The 21,738-nt window shown below is 35.1% G+C and overlaps 2 protein-coding genes and 2 long non-coding RNA genes across 5 annotated transcripts in view; 3 read left to right on the forward strand and 1 right to left on the reverse strand.

The window, feature by feature from the left end:
- Nucleotides 1–72, forward strand: part of LOC130053898 (uncharacterized) — a 618-nt gene extending 546 nt beyond the window's left edge. Inside the window, exon 2 of the long non-coding RNA XR_008802127.1 lies at nucleotides 1–72. This exon is cut by the window's left edge and continues 231 nt beyond it. This is a non-coding gene — a long non-coding RNA (uncharacterized LOC130053898).
- A 7,570-nt stretch (nucleotides 73–7,642) lies between these two features.
- LOC130046440 (uncharacterized) lies at nucleotides 7,643–12,417 on the forward strand. The gene is made up of 3 exons (XR_007363319.2): nucleotides 7,643–7,925; nucleotides 8,366–8,619; nucleotides 12,036–12,417. It is a non-coding gene; the product is annotated as an uncharacterized LOC130046440 (long non-coding RNA).
- Nucleotides 12,418–13,533: 1,116 nt separating this feature from the next.
- On the forward strand, nucleotides 13,534–14,581 carry LOC125657405 (P2X purinoceptor 7-like). 2 transcript variants are annotated; one of them, XR_007363320.2, is made up of 3 exons: nucleotides 13,534–13,703; nucleotides 13,944–14,192; nucleotides 14,337–14,471. XR_007363320.2 is itself a non-coding variant. In XM_048888003.2 (3 exons), the coding sequence occupies exons 2-3, from the start codon at nucleotides 14,127–14,129 to the stop codon at nucleotides 14,551–14,553; spliced, it is 357 nt and encodes a 118-aa protein (XP_048743960.2). In that variant the 5' UTR covers nucleotides 13,534–13,703; nucleotides 13,944–14,126; the 3' UTR covers nucleotides 14,554–14,581. The 2 variants fall into 2 exon arrangements, 1 of the variants encoding a protein (XP_048743960.2); XM_048888003.2 differs by having other exon boundaries at nucleotides 14,263–14,581.
- Nucleotides 14,582–15,908: 1,327 nt separating this feature from the next.
- LOC125657403 (uncharacterized) lies at nucleotides 15,909–18,471 on the reverse strand. Its single transcript, XM_056161547.1, has 6 exons — nucleotides 18,423–18,471; nucleotides 18,064–18,303; nucleotides 17,804–17,985; nucleotides 17,304–17,521; nucleotides 16,384–16,548; nucleotides 15,909–16,247 (listed from the first exon to the last, which is right to left on the reverse strand). The coding sequence occupies exons 2-6, from the start codon at nucleotides 18,245–18,247 to the stop codon at nucleotides 15,995–15,997; spliced, it is 1,002 nt and encodes a 333-aa protein (XP_056017522.1). The 5' UTR covers nucleotides 18,248–18,303; nucleotides 18,423–18,471; the 3' UTR covers nucleotides 15,909–15,994.
- Between the last annotated feature and the right edge of the window lie 3,267 nt (nucleotides 18,472–21,738).

The following is a 21,738-nucleotide window of genomic DNA, read 5'->3' on the forward strand; positions in this document are numbered from 1 at the left end:
ATGCAATGATACATATATTAAAATTTTCAATTCTGTGCATCTTTTGAAGACTTTTGTCGAGGGTGTTCAAAATAAATTCTCGGTCATCTGGTAAAACATGCAATTTTCTTATATCGGAAATTACGTTTTTCTTCATTGTACTTCTGGACAAACTTTTTTCATCCATATTCATTATAGGAACTTCTGAAATTCACGTCTGTTGTACTTAGGATAATGTAAATTTCCTTCTCTTGGTAAAAAAGTCAAGTGAAAATCAAAGCCATCCCTTTCTAAACATTTAAAACTTTTTGTCCATTTCAAATACTGCATACCGTCAGAATTGTACAACTGTAACGGTAAAAGTTTTCTCAATATTGGGTATACATCAATTAAACTTCTCTCTCCTCTCGGTAATATACTGATATACGAATACGGAGCAGTAATATCTGAAAAATTGTTGAGAATTCCTACTATACCATCAATGTCCCCAGTGAAACGCAGCCACATATCTTGGGCGATATTGCCTATTCTACAGTCTCTTATACGCAGGGTTGAAACGCTTTTCAAGAAAGATTCAGCTTCAAAATTATTGCTTTCAAACTCGGCAACAAGGCATTGCGTATTTTCTTCTGCAGTTGTTATCAAAACTTCTGTTTCACACATGTTAGCTACAGAAAACGGAAAAATAATTTGTACAAGTAAAAATTATAACCAGATAAGTTCCGGTTGATCAAATTCAAATATTTCAATTAGTAATCACGTGGTCAGTTACATTTCAAAGTCTCACAAGAATTAATATAAAAACAATACCTGATTATTTTTTGCCTATTCATATATCTGAAGAAAGAAAATGGACGATTTCAAGCTTTATATTTATACGAATGGTTAACTCCGCCCACATACAACACGTGATTTTCAGTTGACAGTGACGAGATGAACCTCCAGATGAACTCGTAATTATGTTATAACCCTTACCCTAACCCTAAACCCTAAACCCTAACCCTAATCCAGACAAGAATAAACACGCTTAGAAAGTCGCCTGACAAAAACTGGGCGGAGTCCCGCAATCCCGCACCCGCAACACGTCAAAATGCCCTTACCCTAACCCTAACCCTAATCTCCAGCCTTCATAATTTTATCCTCAGCCCTCAAAAGCTTATCCTCAATCCTCAGACACTGATCCTAAACGCTTAAAAACTAATCCTCAACACTCAGAAATTTATCCTCAGCCTTCAAATGCTTATTCTCAACCCTCATACACGTATCCTCAACGCTTAAAAATTAATCCTTAACCCTCAGAATTTTATCCTCAACCTTCACTCTCTTATCCTTAACCCTCATACACTTATCCTAATCGTTTACAAAATAATCCTCAGCCCTCAGAAGTTTGACCCCCAGCCCTAAAAAAATATCCTCAACCCTTAGACAATTATCCTCATCGCTTAAAAATTAATCCTCAGCCCTCAGAATTTTATCCTCAGCCCTCAAAAGCTTATCCTCAACCCTCAGACACTGATCCTAAACGCTTAAAATTAATCCTTAGCCCTCAAAATTTTATCCTCAGCCCTTGAAAGCTTATCCTCAACCCTTAGACACTTATCCTCATCGCTTAAAAATTAATCCTTAGCCCTCATAATTTTATCCTCAACCCTCACTTCCTTATCCTTGACCCTCATACACTTATTCTCATCCCTTAAAAATTAATCCTCAGCCCTCAGAATTTTATCCTCAACCCTCACTTGCTTATCATCAAAACTCAGACACTTATCCTCATCGCTTAAATATTAATCCTCAACTCTTTTAAATTTATCCTCAGCCTCCAATTGCTTATCCTCAACCCTCAAACACTTATCCTTAGCGCTTGAAAATTAATCCTCAACCCTCAGAAATTTATCATCAACCCTCACTTCCTTATCCTTAACCTTCGTACACTTATTCTCAGCCCTTAAAAATTAATCCTCATCCCGCAGAATTTTATCCTCAGCCCTCAAAAGCATATCCTCAACCCTCAGACACTGATCCTAAACGCTTCAACCCTCAGAATTTTATCCTTAACCTTCAAAACTTATCCTCAATCATCAGACACTGATCCTAAACGCTTAAAAACTAATCATCAACCCTCAGAATTTTTATCCTTAACCCTCATAAGCTAATCCTCAATCCTCAGACACGGATCCTAAACGCTTAAAAAGTAATCCTCAACTCATGGAAATTTATTCCCAGCCTTCAATTGCTTATCCTCAACCTTCAAACATTTATCCTCAATTCTTAGAAATTAATCCTCAACCCTCATAATTTTATCCTCAACCCTCAAAAGGTTATCCTCAACCCTCAGACACGGATCCTAAAAGCTTAAAAAGTATTCTTCAACTCTTAGAAATTTATCCTCAGCCTTCAATTGCTTATCCTCAACCCTCAAAGACCTATCCTCAACGCTTAAAAATTAATCCTCAACCCTCAGGAATTTATCCTCAACACTCACTTGCTTATCCTAAACCCTCATACACTTTCTTATCCCTTAAAAATTAATCCTCAGCCCTCAAAAGCTTATCCTCAATCCGTGGACACTTATCCTAAACGCTTAAAAACTAATCCTCAACCTTCAGAAATTTATCCTCAGCATTCAATTGCTTATCCTCAACTCTCATACACTTATCCTCAACGTTTAATAATTAATCCTCAACCCTCAGAAATTTATCCTCAACACTCACTTGCTTATCCTAAACCCTCATACATTTTCTCATCCCTTAAAAATTAATCATCAGCCCTCACAATTTTATCCTCAGCCCTCAAAAGCTTATCCTCAAGCCTTGGACACTTATCCTAAACGCTTAAAAACTAATCCTCAACCCTCAGAAATTTATCCTCAGCATTCAATTGCTTATCCTCAACTCTCATACACTTATCCCCAACGTTTACAAATTAATCCTCAACCCTCAGAAATTTATCCTCAACCGTCATTCTCTTATCCTTAACCCTCATGCACTTATCCACATCGCTCAAAAATTAACCCTCAACCCTCAGAATTTTATCCTCAGCTCTCAATTGGTTTTCCTTCACCTTCACACATCGTCAACGCTTAAAAATTAATCCATACCCTTATCCTTAACCCTCATTGAGGCTGGGGTATATTAGCGCGGAAGCATCACATTTCAATCAGTTAGAGTTTAGCTGTAGAGGAGCTGGGGTAGAAGTAGGTTTCCTTTATAGTGGTCCTGTACACATTTCTTATTAAATATTATAGTTGGTGCTTAATTTTTCTTTCGGATTTGTATCAAATTTGTTTAACTATCTAAAGTAATGGGTAAGAAATTGATTTTCTTAAATGTCATTCGCCTCACCGTATTTATCTAAATTATCTAAGATAACGTTAAACTTCCACTTCTTGTATTGAAAGACATAAATTCTTTTTCACTCTTTTTCTGAAATGGTTTATGGATAAAAAGAATTCTTGGCATTGAAAATACACTACTCATCAAGAAAAAATAGGGTTTTATTGATAATTAGGATAAACAATTCACAGAAAGTAGTTTTCACAAAAATCAAACTCGCTTCATTGATTTCACTGATGGCTTTCTGTAGAGGAAGATAATGAATCAGTTATCGTGCAAGTCTTGGATCGCAGGGTAAATGTTGGAACAACATTTCCCCTATCACCAACGATGTCCTGTAAACCATAGCGCGACAAAAACAAACTTTGTGACAAAATAGGCGATGAAATGGTAAAGGCAGCATGAATGCTCACATCAGCTGCATACACATTAAAAGCATTTATTTCTATTGGACTTGAATGATCTCTATCACCAAATTTGAATGCAATGATACATATATTAAAATTGTCAATTCTGTGCATCTTTTGAAGACTTTTGTCGAGGGTGTTCAAAATAAATTCTCGGTCATCTGGTAAAACATGCAATTTTCTGATATCGGAAATTACGTTTTTCTTCATTGTACTTCTGGACAAACTGTTTTCATCCAAATTCATTATAGTATTTGAAAGTTGCTTTCTGAAATCTTCATAATAAGCATACTGCAACTTCTGAAATTCACGTCTGTTGTACTTAGGATAATGCAAATTTCCTTCTCTTGGTAAGAGAGTCAAGTGAAAATCAAAGCCACCCCCTTCTAAACATTTAAAACTTTTTGTCCATTTCAAATACTGCATACCGTCAGAATTGTACCATTGTAACGGTAAATGTTTTCTCAATATTGGGTATACATCAATTAAACTTCTCTCTCCTCTCAGTAATATACTGATATACGAAAACAGAGCAGTAATATCTGAAAAATTGTTGAGAATTCCTACTATACCATCAATGTCCCCAGTGAAACGCAGCCACTGATCTTGGGCGATATTGCCTATTCTATATTATCTTATACACAGGGTTGAATCGCTTTTCAAGAAAGATTCAGCTTCAAAATTATTACTTTCAAACTCGGCAACAAGGCATTGCGTATTTTCTTCTCCAGTTGTTATCAAAACTTCTGTTTCACACATGTTAACTACAGAAAACTGAAAAAGAATAATTTGTACAAGTAAAAATTATAACCAGATAAGTTCCGGTTTATCAAATTCAAATATTTCAATTAGTAATCACGTGGTCAGTTACATTTCAAAGTCTCACAAGAATTAAGATAAAAACAATACCTGATTATTTTTTGCCTATTCATATATCCGAAGAAACAAAATGGACGAATTCAACGCCAGAGCTTTATATTTATACTAATAGTTAACTCCGCCCACATACAACACGTGATTTTCACTTGACAGTGACGAGATGAACCTCCAAATGAACTTGTAATTATGTTATAACCCTAACCCTAACCCTTAACCCTAACCCTAACCCGTTTTCTAGTGATGTATCGCTGGTCATTATAATAAAGCAACATTTATAATGTTTTTTGGCTGCTTGACCGCCTTATGAAAGGTGAAGATAACGAACAGTGGTCAATCACATAACTCCTACAAGCAATACAAAATAGAGAGTTGGGCAAACACGGACACCTGGACACACCAGAGGTGGGATCAGGTGCCTAGGAGCAGTAAGCATCCCCTGTACAATCTTCACAATTTGGATAATCCTTTCTTTGGATTTTAATCAGATTAATAAAAAGAAACATTACCCTTCAATGAAGGTCATGTGTATGTCATAGAAATATGATTGTAGTTAGCTGACATAGCCGTTTATTGAAATTGGAAGTTTAAGTTTCCCAAGGTCATATTTGATAAAAGATGCTAACGCCTTCGTTCATTTCATGTTAGGGAATTATTCATTCAATCTGAAGTTTCAGTAGTTATAGTTCAAGAAATATATAACGGGGTAAAACATTCTGGGTTTTACAAATGTCCGTTCTTTGTTGTCATATTACAAAATGCCAGTGGCTTTACCGGAGTACTTAACGATGGAGGAATGGCTACCTATTTTTATGTGTGTTTTTTTGCATTTTAATCCATAATCGCGAAGGGTCGGTGTCTTTGAACGCAGCATTTCAAATCCGAATGCAATATAATGTTGTATAATAGCAGATATAATTCATTTAGAAGCTAACAACCTATAAAACATTTCACCGTTTGCATTTCTCTTTCCCTTATTTTCGACTTTTATTTTGTTTTTATTATTGCAGTATGCTCATAAGAATATTTCATGCTATCATAACATAAACACACAACTTAAATATGTAAGATGTTTTTGCCTAAAACATTTAGATACTATATACATAACACACTCTAGTTATAGACATTTAGAAAAATACTGTCACAATCTTCTGAGATTTGTTGTTTTCCTCCATACTTGTGATAATTCATATTCTCTCATTCACGATAAAATATGAAACCTCTAGGAAGTGATAAAACTGCACAAAGACGATCACATATAAAAGGGGGTGATGGCTTGATTAATTTACAAAACCTTTTCTTAATCATCAGGTGTTAATTTCAATTCTAGATTTATTTCGCACCCCTATGCAACTATGTAAGAATAATAATTGAGAACAAGTGATACTTGTATCATTCAATATACAGGAAGTAAGTTAAGTACGGTGTGCGTGTCAGGATTTCTTTGTAATATAACAATACTACATCACCATGTCAAATAATTGTTTATTGTCTTTTCCAGTGTGTCAAGAAAATCCAAGATCACTGTGCACATGTTGCAATTAACATTTTCTGCTTTTGAATTGATGACGAAATTCTTTTTCTATATCATTTATATCTAAGTGATGGAATGTATATTTAAATATCTTTACCCCCCCCCCTCCTACAGTAGCGGACATAAACCAGTAGATTTCATGCTACAATTTTCTGACTGACGCGTGTAATTTAAAACTTGGAACCTGGAGGTCGTATGTTACTGTAAGCGTTGGGATGGAAATAAATGCTACCCATAGTTATGGCTTGTATCAAGATCTGAAATATGGGGCCCACATCGGAGTGACCGGTATTATTACATCTGTACCATTTGTTATATTACAACAGTAACTGTGGATGTACTCTAGGGTGCGTGTACTTACAGAATTTACAATGTTATTGATGCAAATCATAAGTCGCATATGAAAATGTAGTTGAAACAAGATAGATATAATGAAAGAAAAAGCAATCGTATTTATTTCAATCACAAGTAAAAATAGGTGGTTTAATAGGAAGCCATTGTGGCTGATGTTACGTGATTCGAACCACTATTTTAAGTATGGGAGTTTATTTCCCTACAGTTTGAGAAAAAAAATTGAAGTCTGACGTTACTAAAATCATAATACCCCCTGTGTATCCCAATTCTGTCTCAGTTATCTATTTTTCCAGCTTTGTACACACTTCCTAAAATGTAAACAAACATGAATTAAATTAATGAGTGCAATATGGGCGACACAAGTGTTTCTTTGTGAAAGTATTTGGCGCAAGTAAGACACAATCTTTATGAAAAACACACATCAAGACCGTTTTTGTATTTCCACTTCATTGTCAAATATCGGTTGTGATAATAACATTTAGAACTTCTGTTTGTGAAAATTCTACTCCAGTCGTCATAGTCTACATCCGGTCCAGTGTACAGAGGGAGAGTATGGTCAATAAAGTTAGCATCCATCACATACGAAAATGAAATGATATTGGCAATCACGTTTCTGTCCATCAGTATGAACAATTAAATGATATAGACAACCAACTGTGTCCACCACAGCGATTAATCAAATGACATAAAAATCAAGTTTCTGTCTATTACAGAGGAGAATAAAATGATACATACAATCAAGTTCCTGTCCTTCACAGTGGATGGAATGCTATAAGCAATCAAATGCGTCATACTAAAATAATCATAAACTAGTACACATTTTACTTTTATATACTTTACATTGACATTCATTGAAGTCGTTGATAAAGTGATTTGAATATCAAATTGTCTCGACGTTATTTGATATCTGTTTCGTTGTTATCAACAATTGTTTTGTCTGTCAAATAACAGCTCGTAAGTATAAAATATATATCTGAATAAGAATTCAATTCCTGTACAAAAAGAGTATCAGCAATGCTATATCTATTCGTATGAAAAAATAACAAAAATAGTTATATTGTATTTCAGGATCTTGTTATTATTTTTACTAATGTTCTATGTAATTGTCAAGATCCCTATTCTATCACAACAAAGAAATATGCTATAATCCGTATTTCCATCCGGCCCATTTCACATGCATTTATGTTTTCTTTAAAGATACACTACAGCTCATTTTCCACATTTTCATATTGGTTTTTTTTAACACTCATTGATACAATGGTAGAAATCATATCAATGCTGAAAAGTTGAGCAATGTAAATTCATTAATAAGCTCTAGACAGCCGTTTAAAGATCGTCCGGAATTCAAAGGTTTCTTCCTACTGACTCGGACTTTTAAATTCATGTTTACATCACGTGACTTTGAATGACAGCATGTCGGCAGACCGGACAGCGGAGTTGCAGGTAAGAATGAACAATATGTGCAAAAAAAATTTAATGAGAATAGAATGATATACTAAACAAAATCAATGGACGTAATACTGGCGAAATCTTATGGATTTCCTACTTGCTTGAGCTGAATATACGTTTTGTCAAGTATTTAAAGTGTAGTGAGGTCCCACGACGGGGAATGAATTGGGACATCTAAGCGGGAAATTTTTACGAAATATCGTCTCTGTACCGGTGCTAAGAATCTTAGATCAGTTAATGTTTACAAGAAAGAATCGCTAATAAATATCCTAATCGGTTGTTGTTGTTGTTGTTTTTTAAAATATAGAAATCAACATTTTTATAATGATGTTTTAATCATTCGGAAGGCCGTGCAATCTCTTTATCCTCAGAATAATATATTGCTGCGTCTCAAAATTAATTCCATATTTTTTTTGCATACTACTACTTATCAGATAGTAGCACTGAAAGTGAATTGGACGCTTCTTCAAGTCCACGGAGGGAGGTAGACGAGAGTAAAAGGGGCCGTGGACGTGGTAGGCCACGTAGAACCAGAAGAGGTAGAGGACGACCCAGATCGCGACAGACTGGTGCAGTACGACCTAGGGCCAGTAGGGGACAATCCGTTCGAGGAAGGCGACAAAGAGGACAGTTGTGCACTACTCCTGATGTCGAAGTTGCTCTATAAGAGAGGAGGAGGAATATCGAGGTAGCCATATAAATGCATACATAATAAATATTGGTTTTAGATGCACTTTTACTTTACATCAAGTGTTCAATCTTGATGGGACGTAAAACAACCAAGTGTTCAATGCTCATATAGCCACACACACTTATGGCAATTGCACCCATATTGAAAACTTTTGAATGAACTGGGAATCAAATCCAGAAATCCTGCTTTACTAGTCGAGTGCTCTAACTATTAAGCTGTGATGATATCCATGGTCCATTTAGTCCTAAATACTATCCTACATACATGTTAAACATTCATTCAAATATTGTATATTATGAAAAAAAATTGTATTTCTAAATACAGTGGTCCCTCGATATATTACCCCGTTACACCCCCCCCCCCCCCGCTTATTGCCTAAAAATCCTGAAGAACAGAATTCATCCCATGTTGACATCCCCATTAAAATGCCAACCCTGCATAATGCCATATGCCACTTATTTTCACACAAAAAATGGTCAAATGTTATAGGGTTTACTCTTGATAATAATGTCAATTACCTAACACCCATCAGTAATCTCACCTGTACTTTGATACAGGTGCATCGAAGTGTGACAGTATGGTATTCAGGTTAATTACTAATAATTGCTCAAGATAATCTAAATGTTTATACAGAATGGAGTCCAAATAACGTTTTGGTATTGAATTTCTTTTCACTGCTCAGTGAATTGTCCATAATTGTGAATTTGTTATATTGCCACCCCTGCTTTATTGCCCAAATTCGTCTTGAACAAAAGTTGGCAATATATCGAGGAAGCACTGTAATACCTTCCATTAAAGAACATGACCCACGAACCATGAAAAATGGCCTAGCCTGGGATATTGATAATTTCTGTATATAATAATCTTCGGGATATAGGCTTTCTAGAAATGTTTTTCTTTTTTTTCATATATTCTATACTTTTTTGTTAATATGACGTTGAATATTGTGGTATTTAATGTTAAAAATTTAACATTTCGGGATACACGTCACAACAATAAACCTCCAATGACCATGTACAATGTCAATGAACCTATAAATCTCTGAATATATCAAGTTATATGCACTCAAATAGCCAGAATGGCTTATTCAATGATCATAATAAGCATTTTGGACCAAATTTGGGAAATAGAAATAAGAAATATTTTGGAAATGATGTTCAAAGCCGTGATTGTTCAACTTTACTTTTAAATTATTTTTACTTGAATTTTAAAATACTGAAATAAGAAGAATAAATGTAGTATGTAGTTTATTTACATGGTGAAAGAAGTGAATCATTGGAACAATTCTGTTTCATATCATATTCCATAGCTTTGGGTTTTTTTTGTTTTCTTTCTTATCCTTTTTTTTTAAGTATTAAAACGACCGAGTATCGAAAGCAATGGTAACGAAATAAGTTGACACCGCGTCTCGTCAAAACATGTTCAATTCGAATTTACTCGGAATTACACGTTCAACGAGCATTTGCTGTGAAACCTGATTAAAGGAAAATTACTGTAGACACCTAATAGTAAGTATCAAATGATCTTTTTGTTACATGTACATGTAGATTTCATAGCGTGAATAATAACAACACAACACCGATATAGGGGATCAGAGTCAGTATATTATTGACTCTGAAAATACGATTTGAGAAATGATACTGTATAAATTTTATAGATATGGCAAGAAATTGGTGCAGTTTCCCTGGGTGGCAATTTTGTAACCAGGTTACAATAGGGACAATATTTTTATCCAATGTAGCATATCAAACATGTCTTATAGTGCTGAAAATCTAGTAAATATCGACCACCTTTATTTTAAGCTTGGAAGAGTTACAGACCATTCTCTCAACACCCACTTATCTTTAAATGCAGGGTTACGAGGGTTACAGACCATTGTTTCAACATCCATTTATCTTTAAATACAGAGTTACAGGGGTTACGAGGGTTACAGACCATTGTTTCAACACCCATTTATCTTTAAATACAGGGTTACAGGGGTTACGAGGGTTACATACCATTGTTTCAACACCCACTTATCTTTAGATACAGGGTTACAGGGGTTACGAGGGTTACAGACCATTGTTTCAACACCCACTTATCTTTAAATACAGGGTTACAGGGGTTACGAGGGTTACAGACCATTGTTTCAACACCCACTTATCTTTAAATACAGGGTTACAGGGGTTACGAGGGTTACAGACCATTGTTTCAACACCCACTTATCTTTAGATACAGGGTTACAGGGGTTACGAGGGTTACAGACCATTGTTTCAACACCCATTTATCTTTAAATACAGCTAGGGTTACAGGGGTTACGAGGGTTACAGACCATTGTTTCAACACCCATTTATCTTTAAATGTAGGGTTACAAGGGTTACAGACCATTGTTTCAACACACATTTATCTTTAAATACAGGGTTACAGGGGTTACGAGGGTTACAGGCTTTTCTCTCAACACCCAACTATCATTGAATACATGGTTACGAGGGTTACAGACCATTGTTTCAACATGAAAGAAAGGTATGTAACCCTCGTAACCCCTGTAACCCTGCATTTAACCTTGTAACACTGTTTTCTAGTGTAACCTGGTTACCAAATTGCTACCCAGGGAAACTGCTCCAATTTCTTGCCATATATGAAATTTTACTGTATTTATCTTGATCAATAATTGTATATTCCTATACGTATTAATCATGTAAAGATACTGAGGTCTTTTAACCAACAATTTTTTTTAAATGTTTGTGCAATACATTATCATGATTATTGACTGACAGAACGTAATTCATGAGCTGTGATCTAAAAATCTTCCAGGCATTAATATAGATTTGAATAGAATTACATCTAGATACATATTTGAAATAGGATATATCCTAAGGCACTGTAGTTTTAAATTGTTTGGATTATATTGCATTTACATGTAATGTATACATGCTTGTAAATGCCACAGAATGAGAAATAATCTAAATTGGCCTATTTTCATAATGTTCCCAAAATAGAAGTATCATGTAGATCTATACAGGAAGTAACATTTACAAATCATGTTTGTTGTTTGTTATTTGCCAGTTAAGTATCATAATGATAATACTAGTAGTTCATAATAAGTAATTATTCTGCTAAAATCAAATACCCTTTTTCTTGTCAACAAATACATCACTGGTAGAAAGGTTATAAAGCTTTTATCTAGCACAAGTTTCCATATTCTACAGGTTTACATATGTCAGCAAGTCCTCAAAAGCAGCTTTAGGGGTTCCCAGGAGATTCTGATGCTCACTGTTAGACTGTTAGACTTTCACTGTCGTCAAAATCCAACCTTATTTTCTCTTTTCTCAAAACTTCAGCTCTCAAAAACTTGTTTGATTAATTATGTCACTCCTGTTTTGTTGAACATGGTGTTGTCAGCAATAGGTTCAAGTTCTTCTGTCTTGTTGTAGGTGATTTGTACAGAAGCGAGCCCCAGCAGGAATGATGGCCTCTTTTGAAATGAAGATTTCATGCCTTACTCCTACTGGGACTACAACTAACTTTGGACCTGGTCACTCGCAGATACAGCATGAAGTGTGCCCTCTTGATGTACATGGGGATGGGAGTGATACAGAAGGGGAACTAATTGGAAGAACGTCTGCTGCTGGTGGTGGTGCTGGACTGTCTTGAATCTGTTGCCTAACCGACTTGATATTCTTCTGTTTAATATGGGAGCCGTTTCACCTTTATAGATTTTTTTCCCCTAACATTTAAAACATATCTTTTCAATATCAATTTTGTCTATAGCACAAAATAAAAATTCTAAGATCAATTAAAGCGTTTGATTTTTGTGTGTATATATAAAACAAAACGAAAGAAAAAAACTAGGATCCTCCACTAGTAAACTATGTTTTCCATTTAGAGTTATTGCCCTTCAATCGAAAAAAGTAAATATAATTAAGAGAATACTCTACATTTCAACACAAGTTATGTCAAATATTATTTAACAAGATATATTTTGATATGTATTTAAATTGACCTACTTCATTAAAAACAAACTTTCTGTGTGTTTTTTAAGTGTCTTTCCACGTATATACAAGGGACTTATGAATTTACGAACTTAAATAGTTGAAATTGAAAACAAAACCATAATTTTATCTCCGTTCGATGTATGAATATTGTGCGTTCAAATTCTCAAGTACAAATGTAAAATAGATAGAGCTTACAGCCGTGTTTGACATTGCCGTAATATTCGGACATTTGTTAATGTAACACGTTGCTACAACTTTACAGTTATGATTGACCTACTTAATATTTTATAAGAAACTTTGAACTGTAGCCTATATTAATTAAACGTAGATCTACATAATTTGTTAAAATTATGAGAACCAATGGACAAATTCATACGATAGAACATACTGTCTGAATATATATCGCACATCTCCATGCGTAATACATGTTTACATGCTGGGCCTGTGTAATTGAAATGTTTACTAGGGTATTCCTAGAGAGAATGTTCTATCGTTAAAATGATAATTGTCCTACGGCACCGATTGTGGTGAGGGCCTGTCCCGAGACACATATTATTCTAACTAGGGTATTCCGTATGGCCGAATAAGTTTGTACTGTACGTTTGATTCGAACATTCATTCTGTTTCGAACAATATCATTTTTAAAGTAACAAAAGGTAGGGAAATCGATACTTTTAAAGCCATCGGAACGGACTTCGGAATCAAACATACACGATAGGTTACCCCCCCCCCCCCTCCCCTGTACCTTTTTACCATAGGCCATGACTCTCATATTTACTCGTTTAGATATTGATTTTTTATTTTAAAAAATATATAAGAACATAAAAACTCACCTCTTTGCTGTTTCTTTTTTAGTCGTATCAACTGTGTTAGGTGTATGTATTCACTTCCTTGGAATCTGACGTTTCCAGACGACACTTTTGTTATTATTTTTTTTTCGACATGGCCGCATTGCTTACGAGTTAATTTTTTTGATGGAAAGTGTTAATCTAACTTTGCATTTTAATTTTAGTTTACAAAATTGAGTCGTGAGTAATGCGGCCCATGTGAATTTATAGACTGAAGTTGGCAACTTTATGCGATTTTCCCGGAAAACGTGAAACTGCGGTAGGTTTGGGCATTTACTTGAGTCCTTTAAACATCCGGTGAGAGGAAACGATTGCGCAATACAACTTGGCTCATGTTATGGATAAAAAATATAATCTTAGATTTATTCTAAAGTGTTCTTTAATTTTTCCAAATTTGGTAGGCCAAAAATGGCATATTGTGGGTCATGTTCTTTATAATTGACCACAGTAACATCAATATTCATTTTCACTTATATTTTCTTTCCTACAATTTTTTTAGAGGTTTTAGAGGGGAGTAAATGACCTATCAGTAGAGGAAATGAGAGCAACATTATAAAGAGTTGTAAGAGAAAATCCAGAGTACCTCTTCACCATCTTGGAGGCATCACAACAGCCTGGAGGGAGTGGATATTCTCCACTTGAAGAGCAGCCATCTTGGTGTATATGCACTTTCTGCAGAGAAATGCCTGCACAGAGAGAAATGCTGTGTTGCCAGAGAAACCAAGATGGCTGCGTCTCAAGACTTCCTGTAAGTTTCTGTCCGGTTTATTATCCATATGCTATCATCGGGTTACAAAAAGTTTTCTTTTTTGATAAAGTCTTGTATAAATGTATCTTTATTGCGGGATTTTTATATCCTCATCTTGAATGAGGCTGTTCTTGCCTTGGCTAGGCTCTACAGACAAGACATTTTAGCCCAACCAGAAGATGGAGACAGAAATAAAGCCAATCGCCACACTGCCTACCGCCAATTCGTGCTCTGGCATCATGGGAGACTTGGGGCAGGGAACAGGAGAGTGTTACCAAGTTGCTGCATATGGAGGATAAGGGTCAAGTTCCCAGATCAGTTTGGACAATACACAGGATTCAAGGATGACCCATTGCAATAAAAATATAAATATCTTTCCTTTCAATTAATCCCGTTTTAGATTTTTTATTACTATATTTTTTACTGTCAGAGACGTGTTAATGTCACTGGCAATTGCAGCAACTAAGTCATTATTTCAGCTAATTATTTGACAGTATCAGTTATATCATTTAAAAGTAAAGTTTTCTCCATAGTTTCAATTTCATTTCATCATAAATTGGGAAATACATGGGCCAACTAGTGTTTAAAAAAGCCACAATCCAAGTACAGGTATATCAGAGATGCAACATTGCATATTGATTATTATCAACTAAAGAACACAGAAAAGTCATTAATATGGTTCATAATATAGTCATAATTTATTGAAGATTAAACACTGATCCAGCTAAGCAAAAGTGGAAGGAACTTCAAATGACCATGTTTCCATCTACCCCTTTTCGAGCACCGAAATGTACCCCATGAAGCATACACTACTAATACCAATAGAAATTTCAATAGTTGCTTTTCCCTCTTACATCAAATGAAAAATATGCAACAAAGAAGCCCTTGATATACCTCTCCATTTTCAAATCGTAGCTGGATCAATGATGGGTATTTACAAGAGCTCTGCAAGGCGGAGCGTATCCCCCTCGCATACAGTGTCTCTTCAACACTTGATGTGAAATATCTAGGAAGAACTGTGACTTGTAGCGAGTGAATTTATAGCTTTTTCTAAGAAGTTCCAATTCATAAAGACCCAAAGCGTTCGACCCTAAATTCAATACTGATAACAAATGTACATGTGATGTATGAAATCTACCGGGCATAAAATGTAGAGTCTACATGCACACTCACCTATACCTGAACATACTATGTGAAACATACAAAGGGTGTTGATTTATTTATAAACATCACTTATAAAATATTCAAATACATGTAATTATATGCATTTCAGCATAAAACAAGAAGCTTACTGACCTCATCACTCAGCAAAAGTATCGAAAACATTCAATAATTGTATATGCATGTTTTATATAGCCACTTTAACCCTGCACTAGACTCTGAACATGTAACCAACATTTTGACTTGTGTGACCTAAAGATGACAAATTTTACAATGCAAGATGAGGGAATATTTACACTATAACATGCAATATGTATATCTGATATTGTGCGATAGAATTTTTTTTTCTAAATTTCGACACATTATTCTAAATCACTATATATTGACCTCACCCAGGCTTTACATTTTATGTTCCCGCACCCCCTCCCAGTCCCAGAGATGCTTCATACCAAATGTGAAGAATTGTAAGGGTTGTTGTAAAGAAATTAAAAATGTATTTTCTTTCGTTGATTGAAGACAGATCATTAATAGCAATAGGTTTATTACTTAAGCGACTCAGATGACCTAGTACAATCGACTTAAATTGAAAGAAGAGCACAACCTATAAAAAGATTTCAAATCATCAATTCTGACGACTGTTTTTATTTCTGAAATCTGGATACCTTCTCTTGCTGAAGTTGTTTAGTTGGCTTGGGTTCAGTGGGAGCGATGGTTTTGCTCAATCTTCTTGGATTATCAGCACCTAATACAACTGGGTGACTCATGCCCTCTTCATCAGAAATCCTGGCAACCACTATGTTTGTCATTAGCTTGGAAACATGCTCATAACGTTTTTCCACCTTAACAGGGGTCACACTCCATCTACCACTTTTCTTATTGAATGTTCTGTGCTGTCTGATAAAAAAGAAAACCAAAAAATATCATCAATTTACAATAAATATGTTATTTTGTTGGTGATTTTAGTGAAGATATTTAAACAATTAAATCAATACCTATAAAGTATATTCAATAGAGACAGAAATATATTTACTGTATGGTTCCATCAGGTTTCCTTTTTGTCTCCCTGTCCATGTGTGCATTGTAATCCAAAGCTGCTAGCTGGCTTCTAGCACGGTAAACAGGTGGTGAGTACGCGAACCTCTTCCCACTGTACATAAGGATCAAGTTATTGAAATTTTCTACTTCTCCTGTACTTCTGAAAGAAATAAACAAATTAGATATTGAATTTGAAGACAAACAACAGGTTTACAATTTAGCTCACTCGAGCAGAAGGTTTTACTGATTTTGTGTTGTGCAGTGTCCATCTCTCTGTAAACTTTGCATTTAAAACTTCAGCAAAACCACTTGAGAATTTTCAACAAAACTTGGCACAAAGCATCCTTAGAAAACTTTTAACTTGCACCCTCATGTGTGTTTGAGTGGATGGTGAATGTGAAATGTAAAATTCAATTGGTTCCAAAAAATTACTTTACAATATATGCATATATATATTTCAATGACAAAATGCAAATAAAATAAGGCATCCTTAGGCGACATTATTTGAAAATTATTTATTTCATGGTTCATTCCTTCATGCAAAAAACGAGAATTAGTGAACATGGGCTAGAGTTTTTTGAAAATAATTTTCTCACGAACCACTGAGCCTTTAAATAGCAAAGCTTGAGTAAAAACATCCCTAAATATTGAGGATGAAGTTTAACATGATTATACAGTCTTCTGAGGAACAGTGTCTAATTGATATGAGAGCATCTGAAAATTCTAGTTTGATAAATACAGGCCGCTTGGGATCATGATGGTACCTCATTGAAGCTAAAGGTTAAACATGGTCATGTGAGCAACATGGGCCTTGGGAGTTATCATGTGTGTAAAACTTAAAATATATTTTCTAATGAAAGTGGTTTTTATAATGAATTTGTTTCGTGATTTGTAAAAATAAAATCACAATGTTACCTAAAATTCAGGTAGTAATGAATCTGGTTTAAGAATCGTTTATTGAAAACGATCTTAATTAATGCCTTGTGACTTGCACTGCCCTTAACAATCCACTCTTTATGTTCGTCTTGCAGGGGACCATGCATACATTGGTTGGTACCAAAGTAGCTGCTGCTGTAGGACATGTCCCACTCATGTTCATTGACAACATGGTGGACAATTGCACACCAAATTTCCTGCAGAAAAACATAACAATAGATAGAGTTGAACACCAATAAACAATACCAGGAATAAGTCAAAGTTGCTCTATGGTCCTAATTATACTATATAAAATTGAGTCTCAATATTTGTTTCCAACCCTGGCAATTTCAATTATTTGCAATTATTCAAAATAAGTAGTGCAAAGATGCACAATTGTGTAAGCATTCCACATTTTAAAAAAGTATTAGGCAGTGTTTAGAAACTTATTACTTGCCTTAAAATGATATTAAGGAAACGTATAGTTTAAATGCAATTACCATGAATCTGTCTCTATTCCTTGCAGAAGAACATGTGTACCAAAAATGATTAACAATGTCTTTGCTCCAATCAATCAGGCTTCTGCATTCTTTGGCCTGTCCTGCTGCCACAATTTTCTTTCCTAGATTTTTGGCTACATGCCAAATGTCGTGTGAATGTTTAATATCTGGAAATCTATTCTCTGAAATTAATACAAATTCAAATGCGGTATGCAATATTTCTGATTTTTTTTTCTACACTATGAAACTTGTAAACTTACTCATCAAAGCTCCAATTTCCAACTGAACATATGTGACTACTTCATCCACATAAAGATTATGTGTATCTTGCATCTCTTCCATGGCTTTAAGAAAGCAGGCCTTTTCCATGTTTGTGCTTTTCTTGCTTGTTTCTCGTTTGTCCATGGTTATGATGGATACAATTTCCTTGGTACAATTGTCCATCAATGTGTACGTGCAGTATTGGGCACAATGCCCAGGACTGTCATTTCTGCCATCACCTACAAGTGTATTAAACAATAATATGGAATACCAGTAACTGTATAACAATTCATTACATTGCCATTAAGTATGTTAGATAATTGTCTTCTCTGTAATACTTTATAATACTTGTACAAACCTAAAACAATAATACTTTGGCCTCCTATCTGATCAATGATTTCCCTCTGTTGATCTTTCCAAAACGTTTTGATTGTGGGTACCACATATGTCCTTTGTATGTTGTTGAATTTAACAGTTTCTGGGAAATGTAATTCCAGGAACCTCGCAAACAGAGCTATTTTTGAAAAGTTGTTCCCTGAAGCCAAAATAGCTGAGAAGCTATTTGTAAATCTCCTCCATGTAATCGTCTGTTCAACACAGGTTGAGAGCACCACTTGTGTGCTACATGCTTATTTTCACATTCCTAAAGTCAAAATAATAAATAAATAAATAAATTTTTCATAGATATCATATGAATGACATACATGTAAAACAAGATGTGTTTGTGAAACATTCATGCTCCTGGATTACAACAAAATGGAACTCATTTTAGAGAATAATTTTCAAAGTAGGTCAGAAATCAATTTCAAGGTCACAAGGTCAGCAAATGCACATGCTAAATATGAAACCAGTGCCTTACGATTTCAAGATATAGCTCACATTCAATTTTTTTAAAAAGTAGATCAAAGGTCAGTGTTAAGGTCACAAGGTCAAAAAATTTGGTGTCAATGGAAAGGTCTTGCCACATTGAAGGGATACATATACCAAATGTGAAAGCTCTACCTCTGATATGACCAAGTTTAAAGTTTTTTGCCACAGACAGACAGACATACAGGCCAAAAACTATGTGCCCCCGAATCTTCAATTCCGGAGGCAAAAAAAGTGGACCAAGATGTGTTGTTAAAATTGCTCAGTGGTGGTTATAAACAAGCGGCCCATGTGCAACATTGCTCACCTGTACAGGTGTTGAAGTCTTAACCCTTAGTTCATGTTGCCCCATCCTCATTCTGACAACTATCATTTTAAGAACTTGAATCTTCACTATATAAGCATGTTTTCATTTAATTCTAATTTGTTTTACACTGGAGTTCTTTTTATATTTCCTGTTCTGGATATAATTTTTTTTCATAGTTATTTTTCTGCTATTGTGGCCCCATCCTGACATCAGCATTTGAACAAACTTGAATTTACAATGTACATGTATAGGATGTTTTTAATTAAAATCATAAGTTGTACCTTTACCGTTCTCAGGAAGATGCATTCCAAAGATAATTCCATATACAGAATTTAAAAAAAAAATTTAACCCCTAAAGGTGCCCAATCCTTGTGTGTGGGGGTGGGGGTGTAATTTTAAGAAAACTGAATCTACACTCTATCAGAATGCTTTCTTGTAAGTTTTATTACTCTTGACTCAATAGTTGTTGAGTAAACAAGATGTGTCTGTGAATCACAATGCCTCAAGTGGCAACAGAAGAAATGTTCTAAGGTCAAAAAGGTGTAAAACTTTGGTACAAAAATAAGGGTCTTATCACATGGAATCCACATATGAAATATGAGAGCCCTGTCACTCAAACACTCACCATTCATAAGTTGCAAGCAAAGTGATTTGGATAGACAGGATAAAAATGATATACCCCAAAAATCTGATAGGGGGAAAGGGGGGGATGGGGATAAATAATTCCAAATGACCCCATCCTTTTATGACCAATTGTTAATTATCTCCCTTTGTTGAGGAGCATAGAACTTGAAAAGAACAAACCTAAAAGCTCTGCTCCTAAAAATGCTTTATTCTATTAAGTCTATCTGATATTGGCATAGTGGTTACAGAGAGATGAGGGGTGGGGGACGGACAGATCATGGACAACAGGTGATCAGGAAAAAAAGGTCAGCTGAATCATAATACAGAATTAATGGGACCATTGAAATAAGAGGCCCATGGGCCACACCGCTCATTTGAGTCACCTTGGCTCATATCTAAAGTTTTCCCAATGTATCGGCTTATAAAACTTTGATCCCTATTGTGGCCCCATCCTACCCCCGGTGGCTATGATTTTAACAAACTTGAATCTGTATTATGTAGGGAAGCTTTTATGTAAATTTCAGCTCTTCTGGCCAAGTGGTTCTTGAGAAGATTTTTAACTGACCCCACCCTATTTTTGTAATTATCTCCCCTTTGATGGGGGCATGCCCTTCATTTGAACAAACTTGAAAGCCCTTCACCCAAGGATGCTTTTGGCCAAGTGATTTTGGAGAAGAAGTCGAAAATGTAAAAAGTTTACAGACAGACGGACAACAGGCGATCAGATGAGGTGAGCTCAGGTGAGCTAAAAAGCAATTAAAATTTATGTGTCAAAAAGGAGGATAGTAATTTTACCCAGTATATATATAAAGCCGATCCAACACTCTCACAGCGGTTCCCAATAGACAGGATGCATCCTTTGCACATTTTGCTGATGCTGGTATTGGCCAACTGTAGTAAACACTTCTTATATACCAGGCATGTTTCATCCTCCGTCAACAAATGGACATCATCTTCACACAGAATTTTAATAATCCCTGGACCTGTGTCCTCTGGCTTCTCTAGAATTTCTGATTCGCCATCACCTTCTGTTTCCTCCTTTCCAAACTCTTGTTCCTCAAGTGTTATTTCTTCCACATCACACATGTTGTTCGGTCTAAAATGTGAAAATTAAATCAATCACTACATGAGAGATTACTGTAAGTTTTATAACACAAAATTTGCAAGAATTTTATGAGAAATTAGGTTTTTTTTTTACCTTATAGTAACATTGAAACTTGGTTCATACTCTTCATCAGAATCAATGTCACTTGAGCTTTCCTCAGAGATATCTATCATTACACTGAAATTTAAGTAGTCCTTTACAATGATTGCTGTATTACAGAATTTTTTGATATATGCCATATCAATCAAGGATATACATTACAGGGTTGGCAAAACAGTCATCAATATGAGTATTGACCGGGCCGGTGGTCAATACGGGTTAAAACCAGTCAATACTGGTCGATTGAAAATTATTTGGTCATTATAGTCTGTGTTATTGGTTATTTTAAATATCTAAGTGGCCATTATCTTGATTATGGTAAATACTGTAGTTCATAACATGCACTATCAGTTTATGATATACTTATTAATCATAATATTATATAAATAATGTAAATGACTGTTAAATTGGGGAAGATGTAAAGGGTTGCTGTTCAAATTCCTTAGTTTAACAAGAACTACCTATTGTTTTAAATCTTCATTTTAACTCTTAAATAAACATTTGAGGGGGTGGATTGGTGATGTTTTCTTAACAATAACAGGCACACTGGTCATCTCTGGTCCCAGATTATGCTAATTAACACCTGTCAACTCTGCTTCCTGTGCTCAGGTAATGTCCAGCTACCTTTTATTCTTAATCTGTCCAGGTACGTGTAAACAGGTCTGTCTCCAA

Source organism: Ostrea edulis, chromosome 4 (genome assembly GCF_947568905.1).
Source record: "Ostrea edulis chromosome 4, xbOstEdul1.1, whole genome shotgun sequence".
In the NCBI taxonomy this organism is placed as follows: Eukaryota; Metazoa; Mollusca; class Bivalvia; order Ostreida; family Ostreidae; genus Ostrea; species Ostrea edulis.